General features: G+C 38.2%; 1 protein-coding gene and 1 pseudogene across 3 annotated transcripts; one reads left to right on the plus strand and one right to left on the minus strand.

The window, feature by feature from the left end:
- Positions 1 to 1,264: 1,264 nt before the first annotated feature.
- LOC131798062 (uncharacterized) lies at positions 1,265 to 4,760 on the plus strand (annotated as a pseudogene).
- A 1,748-nt stretch (positions 4,761 to 6,508) lies between these two features.
- On the minus strand, positions 6,509 to 11,643 carry LOC131779847 (uncharacterized). Of its 3 annotated transcripts, none has more exons than XM_066168592.1 (5): positions 11,263 to 11,643; positions 9,615 to 9,901; positions 8,417 to 8,488; positions 7,899 to 7,971; positions 6,509 to 7,449 (listed from the first exon to the last, which is right to left on the minus strand). In XM_066168592.1, exons 1-5 carry the CDS (start codon positions 11,558 to 11,560, stop codon positions 7,151 to 7,153), a joined length of 1,029 nt encoding a protein of 342 aa, XP_066024689.1. In that variant the 5' UTR covers positions 11,561 to 11,643; the 3' UTR covers positions 6,509 to 7,150. The 3 variants fall into 3 exon arrangements, with proteins under 3 accessions (XP_066024689.1, XP_066024688.1, XP_066024687.1); XM_066168591.1 differs by having other exon boundaries at positions 6,509 to 7,443; positions 7,860 to 7,971; XM_066168590.1 differs by having other exon boundaries at positions 7,860 to 7,971.
- Positions 11,644 to 12,058: the final 415 nt, after the last annotated feature.

Genomic DNA, 12,058 nt, shown 5'->3' on the forward strand with positions numbered 1-12,058 from the left:
CACATGATTTAATACAATTTTCTCTCTAGAGCCACGGCGGAACTAAGAATATTCCAAAGTACTTTGTTGTACTTCGGAAGCTTTTCTCAGTTGTTCGGAAACACTTTGTCGGTTACGTATGTTTTCTTCTTTCGTTCAGTATAGAGACATTCTCGTTTTACGTGACTTATCATAGCGTTGACACATAGCAATGCAATTATCATGAGTAATTGTCCAGATGTAATTTATTTTTGTAATTAAGTGGCTCTTGCTCCAGAGACAAACAGGAATCTGATTAACCCAGGTTATAACCCAGGCCTTCTCCGATTTCTAAGTCAAATGCAGCACCAGGTGAACAACGTAGAACTTCAAGTTTCATATTGGAAAAATATATAGTTTTTTGCTTCTCGCACGTTTACTTAAACCATCTTCACTGAAATGCATTCATGTCTCAGCATGTACGGATGTACGCTCAGTATCTTTTTGGATACTATATAACCAAGTGAAGGTGAACAATGTTAACCTGCGAACTGATATTGTTCAACGTTTAGAAGTAAAAGCCACAGGAGTTTTCTCCATAGCCACCATAACGGGTATTAGTTTTTTGTTACACCATGATGTATGAAAGAAAAAGGTTTACCAGCTCCCTTGGACCATACTCTGAAAATTTCTGAATTTTCAATACTACATTTCCTGAATTTTCAAGAATTTAAGTTGTTCAATCCAGTCGTAAATCTCAGACGTAAATTGCTCTTTGGTTTAGTTTGCAATTGTTATCGCACTTGTTCTCGTATAAAAAACTTGGGTTTAAAAGACGAATTGAATTCGGGTTTCATTTATTAATTGTCAAGACTCGCAATTTTCACCCGGTTAAGTTGACTTAGTCAAAATTATGAGTCTCCAACACGAAATCGTATCGACTGATATCTTTAGGAAAGACTTACCGGCAAGCAATACAACTGAGTTCTCCTGCGGCAGTAATGAATGTCTTGCACAGTTCTATGAAACGGCAAAATAATAAATCCCTTAAGATAGCTAATTCTTGAAATTCAAGAATGTCACATGATTTTGATAGATTCCTTACGAAATAGTTTAGCAGAAAAGTTCACTATAAAAGGAGATTCATCCAAGATTACCTTCGTCTACTTTACAGATATTCCATCTTCTCAAAACTTGCATTTCTTTGGCGGCATTGACAATTTTTTTCCTTTGACGAATTCGAATCGGTTGATACCATCGCAGTGCGTGACCACAGGAATATTGAATAGCGACTAAGGTCAACAATTTTTTGAATTGAATGAAGCGGTTGATTTACACGGAGCAGCGAGCACTAAAGACCTGGATAAAAGCAACACCACGAGCGTAACTGCTTCCGAAATGGAAAACAAAGATTCCAATTTATGATTTCACGTAAGTCACAGAATATCGACGTTTTGATAGAGTACATTTCAAGTAATATGATTTATGTGTGTTTATCAATGACTTGTGACCTTGCCTCGCCGATAAATCTAGGCATTCTTAGGTCAGAGAAGACGCATTCGGAATTTAAAGAACACACGACACCCTGTTAAGAAATGAATGGTTCGAACTGTTTTGAACCATAAAGAAAACTCAGAGAAAATATGCCGCTATCGATTGCCAACCAATTTCGCTCGCTATCGATCGAACCAGCAAAGGTCGTTTTAAAATTTATGTGAGACTTCCGGTGTTGATTGTGAATATTAGAGTATGCAAAGTGCCATTTACAAGTGTATTATTCACAAACATTCGGTGTAATGATAACGAAATTCTAGTAGCAGTTCATGTCACGAAATTGCAGTTTTGTTTGGCCGAAAGTGAACTAGGGGAGGGGAGGGTAGAGAGTTTTGTACCTTTTTGATTTGTAAAGGTCTTTTTGTATTCATTCGATTGCTTTCTTTCTATGTTTTTTAAGGCTACGTTGAGCTAATGTCCGATTCAGCGTTGAGGACAAGAGATCTACTTGAGATGGATCATGGCCAATCATCAAGCAAGGAAATAGAGAAAAGAAAGGAAGAAGAGAGGTTGATCAAACCTAGAAGTGAACTTGTGAATTATAACTTTCATGCTTGCCCAAGGGTCATGAAAGAATCCTTCAGGGGTTTAGATGTTGACGACATCGACTTGATTCGAATTGCTTTAATTGGGCCTGCAGCTTCTGGGAAAACTAGCTTTGTTGGTAAGTAAACCTTGATTCTCCTGTTTCGTCTATAAAATTAGCTCTCTATTACTCCTTCCGCGTTTTCTTTTATTTTCTCTTGATGTACATGATTGATCAGATTTTGAAAACAAGTTTCGTGACAATTAAAGAGCCTATGATTATCTCAACATTTTTATGTTTATATATATTCCCTTAGCTCCGGTTGGAGCATAGGCCATTAACCACTTCCGTCCTCCATCGGGTTCTGTCCTGGGCAAATCTTCTTAAAGTGGCCCAAGTGTGGCCCCAGTTTCTCATTTGGGACTCTACACCTCTTCTCCAGGAGTTCCTGGGACGACCCCTCTTTCTCTTGCCCTGGGGGTTCCAACGTAGTGCCTGCCGGGTGATGTTGTTAGCCGGTTTCCTTAGGATGTGACCTATCCATCTCCACTTTCTCTTTGAGATCTGAGTTATGATTGGTTCCTCGCCTGCTAATTCCCACAGCATCTCGTTCGTTACCCTGTCAGTCCAACTGATTTTTAAAATTCGCCTAAGGCACTTATTGACGAAGGTCTGCAATTTTTATGTTTGGTTGATGTTAAAGGGACTCTACAGCGAGCCATCGGAGAGACTCAGAGTGCCTTTGAGCAAGGAACTGGAAGAGAAGGAATTATTCTTCTTGAAGAATGCTTCGTGCAGAAAGGTATTCGGATGGTCGATACTAGAGGATTCCTTGAGAACGAGGAAGCACATGTCGATGAATGTCTTTACGTAGTGTCAGGAAGGTGAACTATCATGCATTTTTGGGAGATATCATACTGAGGTGCATACCAATTTCATCAATTCGCCATTTTTTCAGCACAGGCGAGATTCACTTGACTCAACTGCACGATGTGTCTGTCATATTCTCCATTTCAACCACATAATCCACTTGAGTAAGATGTCACGTTTTCGACTGCGATTGCAAGTCAATCGAAGTGACGCCGTTGAAACCATGTCCCACGCTAGATCAGTTACTTTCAATCGGATTTATTGAATATGCTCTAAATCACATGGCACGTGGTGGAAAAACTAAAAAATGAAAAATTAAAGACCAAATAAACAAAAATCTTGAGCCAAGGATGCAAGAAAACGAAATAACGTTGAAAGAAGCGATCACTTACATTATCCAACTCCTAAGATAGTGAAATACGAGGTGTTCTTTTGAGCTTAATTTCTAGATTGATTTGTAGCCTTTACGTGTTCTGCTATATACGCTTACATCGCACAATGAGTTTTCGACAAATGCTCGAACTATAACTATCAAACATTAACTAACAAAGAGAGGCTAAATTTTCATAATTTCAGGGAGGAATGACCACATGTTCCTTTTCATTTTGTTTTGAATCAAGAATTCGACCAGGAGAAGAAATCGCGGGGCATTATGACAACGAAGATGAGGGAGGACTGGTGAGCACAGCGGCCAGACGAACTCAATCACATGCTAGATGTGCACACGCTGTGATTTTGTTGTGAAAGCGAACGATCTGTATTTGTCTGACGGAAAATACAGAAAAATATTTCGTATGATCAAAGGGCACCTTCGACAAGATGGTAATAATATGACAAGGCTTAGTAATATATTACCGGCGAAGAACAATTTTAAGGGGCAATGTGACGATTTCTCTAGTAGTTACTATAGACACGCCAAACTATAATTTGAGACTACGTCATCGTTGTTACTTTTATTAGATGAAGAAGGCAAAATAGGCAATGATAACTCAAGAAGAAACAGCTCGGCAAAGATTAACGCAAATTACTACTGAAAACAAAGAAAAAATCCAAAATAAGTTTTCCTGATACATCGATCGTGTCGTAGCTTCCATAAATAAACACCACCAAGTTCTCTTGACACCACTCACTACACCAGGGTTAACTTCTACAGTAAACAATCACCTTTCTAGCAAGAGGACCTGTTTTATTGCTAATTATATACACGAGAGGGCTGAGCAGTCCCATTAAAGTAGATCTTTTTGCTCTTGAAATTCTGGACTTCGTGTTGCTTTTTGCGGAGAAGTTTATATAGACACGGAAGCAGCATTACAAAATGAGATGAACAGAGAAGTTATTAATTTAGAAAATCCTCACACCACCGTAAAAATGATTTTTTCCACGCGTTGGGCGGTCATAGTCTTTTGGCACCGATTATCCTTCATTTCATTTTCCAGGTTATGCTCCCGTAACTGTGATTACCTTTCTGGACAAGCTAAGAACTGAGGAGGAGAAAGAGGAAGAGTTTGACAAAGCATCTATGGTGACCGGTAGTTCCGGCGAGAGGACTTATTTCATTGCAAATTATACAAACGGGAATGCTGTGCAGTCCAATGAAGTGGATCTTTTAGCTCTTGAAATTCTTGACTCCGTGTTGCTCTTCGCAGAGAAATTTATATTGGTTCGGAAGCAGCGAGAAAAAGATAAGATGGACAGAGAAGTTATGGCTAAAGGTAGGACATTTTGCAGAGAGAAGAACCAAATAACAGACTCAATCCCTTTTTCGAGGCATTCCCTCCCTACTCAGGAATTAAATACTGCCCTTTCCTGAGATTTCTCTCGTGGACATTATTTCCCCAAATGACATGTAAAGTAGCACGTGATTATCCTTGGAAACAAAATCTATCGAGTCCAACAATAGCTTTGGAAGGACTTCGTCTGTAATGAAGCCCTTAGGAGGACTCTTACATCTTGGCTTTACATCTCCCTTGATCTCAGGAACCGGTCATTATTTATTCTCTATGTAAAATAAATCTCTATTCTTCTAATGATCCCCCTTATTGGCATTCAATTTCTTTAGTGCTCCCTTTTCTTTCTTTTAGAGACGACCAATCCCTTCCGTTCTCAAAATCCTGCAAGCCCCCCTTCCGTTCTCAAAATTCTGCAACCCCCTTTCCGTTTTCAAAATCCTGTAAATTCCCTCCTCTCCCCCCCCCCCCCAAGTCTTTAGCTTCAGTTCTTACTAGATATTCTTTTTTCCCTTTCCCATTTTACTTGCTATTCCACCACTGTCAATTAGAGGCGTCCAGCTTCGGGGAGACCCTGGGCCAATTTTTAACCCGCCTAAAGAATAAGTACCACTGGACTGACCAAGGAAGATTGGGGGCTCTGATGAAAGAATTAAATAAGAAAAGGAGGATTACCACTGTAAGAATCCTCAGAGCAATATGGGACGACATTAATTCAGAATTGCCGCTATCGATTGGTATTTAGATAACCTTGGAAAAAGAGTTCAAACGAATGTAAAATGGAGAGCGGTTTCACCGGAAATGATGGGTTAAAGTCTTCTGGGTTTTATTTTGTCCTCGTCGCATAACAAATCAACGTTCAACTGGAAGGAGAGAAAGATCTTACGGTTTTACAGCTTTGGAGTCTACCCGAGAAGTAATTCGTTAAATATATATATTAATATCTTCTATAAGATTGGGAGTAATATTCCCCTTCGGCAGATTCTCATTCGTCTATGGTATTTCACGCCATGTGCATGGGCACTGGTAACTGGCCATGGAATTAAGTCCAGTCCAGTGGTACTTCTTACTCAAGAAGTGGGGAGAAACACTCGACTACGTCTCGTGTTTCTCCCTACACTTCTTTCGTGCTCTAACCGCTTCCTGCGTGCTTTACAACAGAACAGAGCGCAATCAAGGCTTCCCTATTTTTTAAATATATAGCCTTGAAGGAGAAACAGGTTCGAATTTTTATCGCAATAAAAGGCTCTGTAACTGCTAACTGTAGTTGTGTGAGATTACATGCCCTCAATACATCAATACAGAGTGAAGTTCAGTAGTTTTTCGGAAATACGTGCATCAATAAATTTCCATTTATCGTCACAGTTTATTATTTTGGTATGTAAACATTTTTCGTTCCGAGACCGAATCAAGTGTCTCTCCCACCCCCGAAAGGAGCTGTCTCAACCAAGGAAAGGAATTTTATCGACCAAGAAAATAGGTGACTTCCTGGAACCCTACACATAATTGCAAACCTGAATCCAAATAAAACTTAAAATTTCTTCTGGAATACCATACAACCAATGCTAGGAGATATGTCCCGCCATTTCTTCTATCTCGACAGTGCTAATGGTTGCTATGAGTGAAGTATCTTTAATCAATCCAAAGATTGCTATTTTTCCCATCCCAGCTGAAAATGATGAAGTCAGCATTTAAGCGAGTATGGTGACCTTCCCTTTGGTGAAAATATTTTGATAAACTTTTTCTTTTGCAGAGCAGTTTTAAACAGTTCAATATCATCCGATGAAAATTTCCACACAACAGCTATGTTTATTCCTGCCACAATTTAGAACATAGCAGTTTAATCTAAAAGTAGTCTCATAACAGACATAACATAACATTCAGAGGTTATCTAATGGTACTGCATTTTTTAATTGCAGGTTGTTTAATCCTATTGTTCAATGGACATAAGATACTTCGTTGCTTTCCTTTCGTTTCGAGTGTAAACCAAAACGTTTTTTCCCCATAAAGCTTCGTAATAAAAGAAAAAAAAAAAAACAATCGAGCGTTATTTAGTGCTTCTGACTGTCCCCTCTTCTCAAAGTCAAATAAATTTTGCCGAGGTCACCGATAGCCTGTGAGTAAATATCTTTCAATCAAGCTGTCTTCTTATCAAAGCGGTTGTTTTGTAACAGTTAGAGGAGAAACTCCCTTACCAAAAAAGAAAAAAACAAAACTAAAAAAAAAACCCGAGAAATTAAAACTTAGTTAATTAATCATTGAAGCCCGAGCTCGGAGGTACTAAGGCTATTGAAATCGTAAATATTCGGTGATTTCTAATAAATAACTCGGTGAACGTCCAATTTTTTCGGGGACTGATGTATAGGGAATCTGAATTAGCTCTTGCAAAGTTTTGCTATTAAGCGACAGCAGGTGGCGAAAACAAGCAGATTCCTTGATTTGACAGTGTGGTAAAGATCTGAAAATTGAAAGTCAAGAGAGGACACCCTTTCTTGCCGCAAAGTCCTTACTGATTTTAATGACAACAACTACAAAAACAACAACACATCCTAAAGCAATCAAAACATCTGCGCCACCAAGGTGTGGGGATAAAAACGTAGCTAACCCCACCGTTCCCTTTACTCTTAAACTGCACTGAAAAACTTCCTTCTGACTTGTCTGATTTTACATTCGAAACTTGTGAGTTAGAAGGCTCCCATGCACCCTGTCGTTTTCTAATGTGCCACTTTTTGTATGAAATCTCGCCATGAACCAAACGTGTCTCCAGGAGTACAATGCCCTCTGGGTAATGAGGATCGCTTCTCACGGCTGCAGCTTTGATAAACAAAGACAGGTCAATAACAACTGAGAATTAAATCAGAAAATATTCCACATTCGAATTAAGGGTTGAATTTCTAAAGAAACTGTGGTGCTGCTTCGATGGGAGAGTGTAATAGGCTAATTTAGTGTTAAATATATCAAGTTGATAACGTTCATCTGCCACCGTAGAGAGTATCTGATCTGACGTTTCGAGCGTTAGCTATTCGTCCGAGAGCGAATGGCTAATGCTCAAAACGTCAGCTTTGAAACTCATCGGTGGCCAATTTACGTTATCAACTCAGTTGATAATATTAAACTACCCTGTAGTATTCCACACTCGATATGTTAGAATGGGGTTCAGGAAAACTCAGGAAAATAAAATTAGTTCCATTCTCAACGGAAAGTTAGCAAACTAACGCTATTACCTCCATAATAAGGTTGATTTTGGGAACGTCTTAACTCGCTAGTTTCGTTCATTCCTGTCCTTTCACTTGCTTCATTTCCTTCATAATGTTGTTTCTCGCCTACAAATTTCGGCTGCAAGATAAAAGCCCAGTTTTCATTCCACTCATTCAACCATTCATACCATTTCCCTTGTATTTATAAAGCTCAGTCTTACTTTCTAAACTAAGTTTTGTGGTTCAAGGACTCCATTCTCGTTTGGCCATACCAGATTGTTTGATGTAAACCATATCAAATTACGGCCCCTATTTATTCCTCTCACGTAAACTTCTGATATCCCTGCTTCCCACTCGGGCGAATTGTACTTTAAATTGTAGTTATCTTTTCCTAAGATTTGGTGTGTGTCTGATTCAATCTCCAGACATTTCCTTTCGACCCGAACATGCATATGAAGACAAACATACACTTTTTCTTTAAACTTACACCAAATGGAGAAATCTTTTTGTTTGGTTTTTAAGTCGTTTGGTGCTAATTCTGTAAGTGGGTTAACCTTGGTGGGCTAGCCTTGGTAATCTCATACCTCAACGGAGGGTTTTTCCTGCCTTGCATTTCCTCTCGGAAAAGGTGTTTCCTTGCTATCTCCAAGCGGTGCCTGCAATATGAATGACCAGATGCCGTGTATATAACATCTCTCTTAGCCTTCTTACAACTTGCACTCCACATAATTTAATACATGCATTTTGAAATTTCTGGTGATGCTTGTAAACTAATTGGCTCTCAGTAATGCAGTATATTCTCAATTCGCACTGTTTTCCTCTAAAAACATCTCCCCGACCAATGAAAAAGTAACATTAAAACCAAAATAACCAATCAGATGTCATGGCTTTTTTTTTTCGTATAATCGATCAAATTGCAGGAAAACGGAAGACAAAGAGGCCATTGGGTGGAGAATTCCTCTTTTTGCCAAAAATGGATGAATTCTCTTTCTAACAGCATTTAAATAACGACGATGTAGTCAATCGAATAAAAGAGATGGTTAGTTTTGAGCTCGTTAAAGAAAAAGGGAAAGGTGTTTTCATCCTGTCACGAGCTTGGGACAAAGAAAGAAAAAATGAATGATAATGAAGAATTTGTACTGACTTAAGTCCTGTACCAGTTTTGGCGCTTAAAAATTGTTATTTCAAAATAGAATGTAATAAAATGATGATTGGATTTATGTCGTGTAACTTTGGCCTGAAATCATACTTGTGATTTCAAATCAAACTCGTGCTGCGCTAGTTCCGTTTTGCAATCATGCCGATCACGCATATGATTTCAGTTCAACTTGCACTCCACTAAGTTCAATCGCCATTATATACCTCTGAGCCTTACTAGCACAAAGCACAATACTATAGCTTTGATAATAGAGAACAATATTGCGTGACCAAGAAATTTGTGTTATAATTGTTACTATACCTATCATCCTCGTTACCGTTATCATAATTATTTGTATTTTTTTTTTCACTATCCAGTTTTCTTTCAGGACATTCAAGGACGCTTTTTTGTTTTGACGGCGTTATCAGTGACTTTTTGGTCCAGCGTAAACATTTGCAAACGTAGTTGAAATTTTATATCTCAACTATTCTAGTATAGGAACATCGCACTAATTCATTTCTCACCAACCAAATATCGAGATTATAATATCTGAACAAACCTGGCTTATTTCATTGGTTTCAGAGAGTGTCTAAAACATTTTTCCATAACTCACCATTAGTGAATGTCGCTTAATTAAGTCATACCTCGTCGTAGTGAGTTGTTGGTTCTTGTTTTTGTTTCAGTTTTGGTTGGTATTGGAACTTTTCCCCATTTTTGCTTGGATCAAAGTAATGCAATAGCGCCTCTTCGTGGATTTTTCTATGAGTCTTATTCCAAGAAAAAATGAAGCTCTTTCTTCCATCGAGATACTCTTCATCAAACTGTGACTCCACTTTCCTTCGTGCCCAGCGTGAGATAACAACCTGTCTTTCCTCGTCTTCATCTTGTTTGTATTCATCATCGCCACCGATGACGATCAACACCTTGTTGTCTGATAAACAATGTTTCAAAAAAAGATTAGACAACATGAAGCGTGCAATAATTACTTAAGTGTACAATATTTGCAGTTCTTCTCTGTTTTGCAACTATTTTCTTTGCGACACTTGTAAACTAACCTTTTCCTCAAATAAACTAAAAGTTCAAAAGATATATATTCTATCAAATAATCAAATATAGATCTTATAGGAAAAAGTACATCGATATTTTTTTCCCTCTTTTTTTCGAAGTTCTGACCGTAAATGAAATTTAGATCCGTCTTTTTTCCGAGAAAAATACCCCTTATATTTTTCTACGTTACTCATAAATGAATTTTTGTTCGGCCATTCGCGCTTCTTCTAACAATGAGTAATCAAGCTAAATTAATTCCCCCATGACTTCAGTCATTGCTTCCTCTGAACTTAAATTTATCGTTGTTGTATCGAATTGGCAGCATTTAGTAACCAATAGTTAATAGTAATAGATAGTTAAGAAAAAGGAAGCGTCGTTCGCCGACTTGCTATTTGCAATTCATCCGAGTTGTTTACCACAAGCGTGAATATTGCAGTATGTACCAAGCTTTTTCATGCGTGTCTTACATGTATATTTGTTTCCATTTCGCTCCGCCAGTGTGTTGCGCGGTTTTAATAATGTCACAGATTTAACCAATACCCTCTTTTCCCCTGATGACAAATGCGATTCTTTAGCTTCTGTTAGAAATAAACTGAGTCCCGTGCGAATTCCAACTAGAAGATTTATCCATCAGCATTCGCACACACCTAGACTACAGTTAATTCAAATGTTTTGAATATTATCACATTTCCCATCCTTTGTAAAAGTAAATTTCTCCCTATTTTCAAAAATATGACCTCGAATGTTGTATCACGAACATGTCATTTCGTTTTCACAGGATAAATTGATCAAATGCCAAAAAAAGAATCTAAATTCTTTAGCTTCTGTTACAAATAAACTGAGTCCCGTACGAATTGCAAGTAGAATCTTTATTCATAAGCATTCGCATACCTAGACTACCTACTAGGCGAGTTGAATCAAATGTTTTGAATATTATCACATTTCCCATCCTTCGTAAAAATAAATTTCTCCTTATTTTAAAAAATATGACCTCGAATGTTGTATCACGAACATGTCATTTCGTTTTCACAGGATAAATGGATCAAATGCTGAAAAAAAGCCCCTAAACCGCTTCCGCCTTATGGTGTGTGACAACAACGGCTCGAAAGAGAAAGTAAAGTATTTGCGCATATTCTCTTTTACCGAATCTCCTGTTCAACACTTAATAACGCGATAAACTGTCTGTTGTTTAGTTCTATGCCATCCATGCCCGTTAAATGAAACAGTTTTTCTCCCTTAACTTACCTGTGGCATCTAACAAAGCTCTGTAGATCTTCGCGTAGCCAATCCCCGCATTATCTTCGTTGATCGAGAGACGCGACTCGTGTGCCTGTACGACAAAAATTGCACAATCCATCTGAATTTGAGGAATTTTGGTCTTACAATAATCAGCCAATTGTTGCAATTCAAAGTTGTGCTTCCCAATCGCGAAGTTGAAGCCATGTTTCTTATTCATTTCCATCAGGAACGCCTCAACCACATCTAGCTTATAGGTGTTATCGCAATTGAAAAGACAAATGGTTTTCTTCGACTTATCCGCCATAATATGACTACTATTTCTTCGCCAAAAGCTCAACTTTATGTTATCAGTGAGTGTCGTTTATCTCAGGGTGATGATTCTATGAATAGCAGATTTCCCAGAAACGGTAATCTTGTGACGTTGTTTTTCATCTGTTTTGTCACGCAATGCAGTCTCAAAAAAAAGAAAAGAGTGTTTCACTCCGAGATGTGATACTTTCTTACTTCAGCGCACAAAGTGCTCAACCAAACCTTCAACAAGAGAAAAACTCTGCTTCTTGTCTTTCCTTAGTTGATAAAACGAAAAACGGATTGAGCAAAATTAAACAGTTCCTTTCAGTCTCAAAAGGATAAAGATATACATTGAACCTCGCGATGGACGATAAACAATGATTGTTATGCTTTAAGACATTCTGTTACCCCAACGGGAATTAGCAGCCAACATAACTCCCTCTTTGGCCTTTTCTTCGGTCAATTGAACAATGCATAAATATTTCCTGAACAAAACCTTAGCCCAGGATAT

Source organism: Pocillopora verrucosa, chromosome 6, assembly GCF_036669915.1.
Source record: "Pocillopora verrucosa isolate sample1 chromosome 6, ASM3666991v2, whole genome shotgun sequence".
In the NCBI taxonomy this organism is placed as follows: domain Eukaryota; kingdom Metazoa; phylum Cnidaria; class Anthozoa; order Scleractinia; family Pocilloporidae; genus Pocillopora; species Pocillopora verrucosa.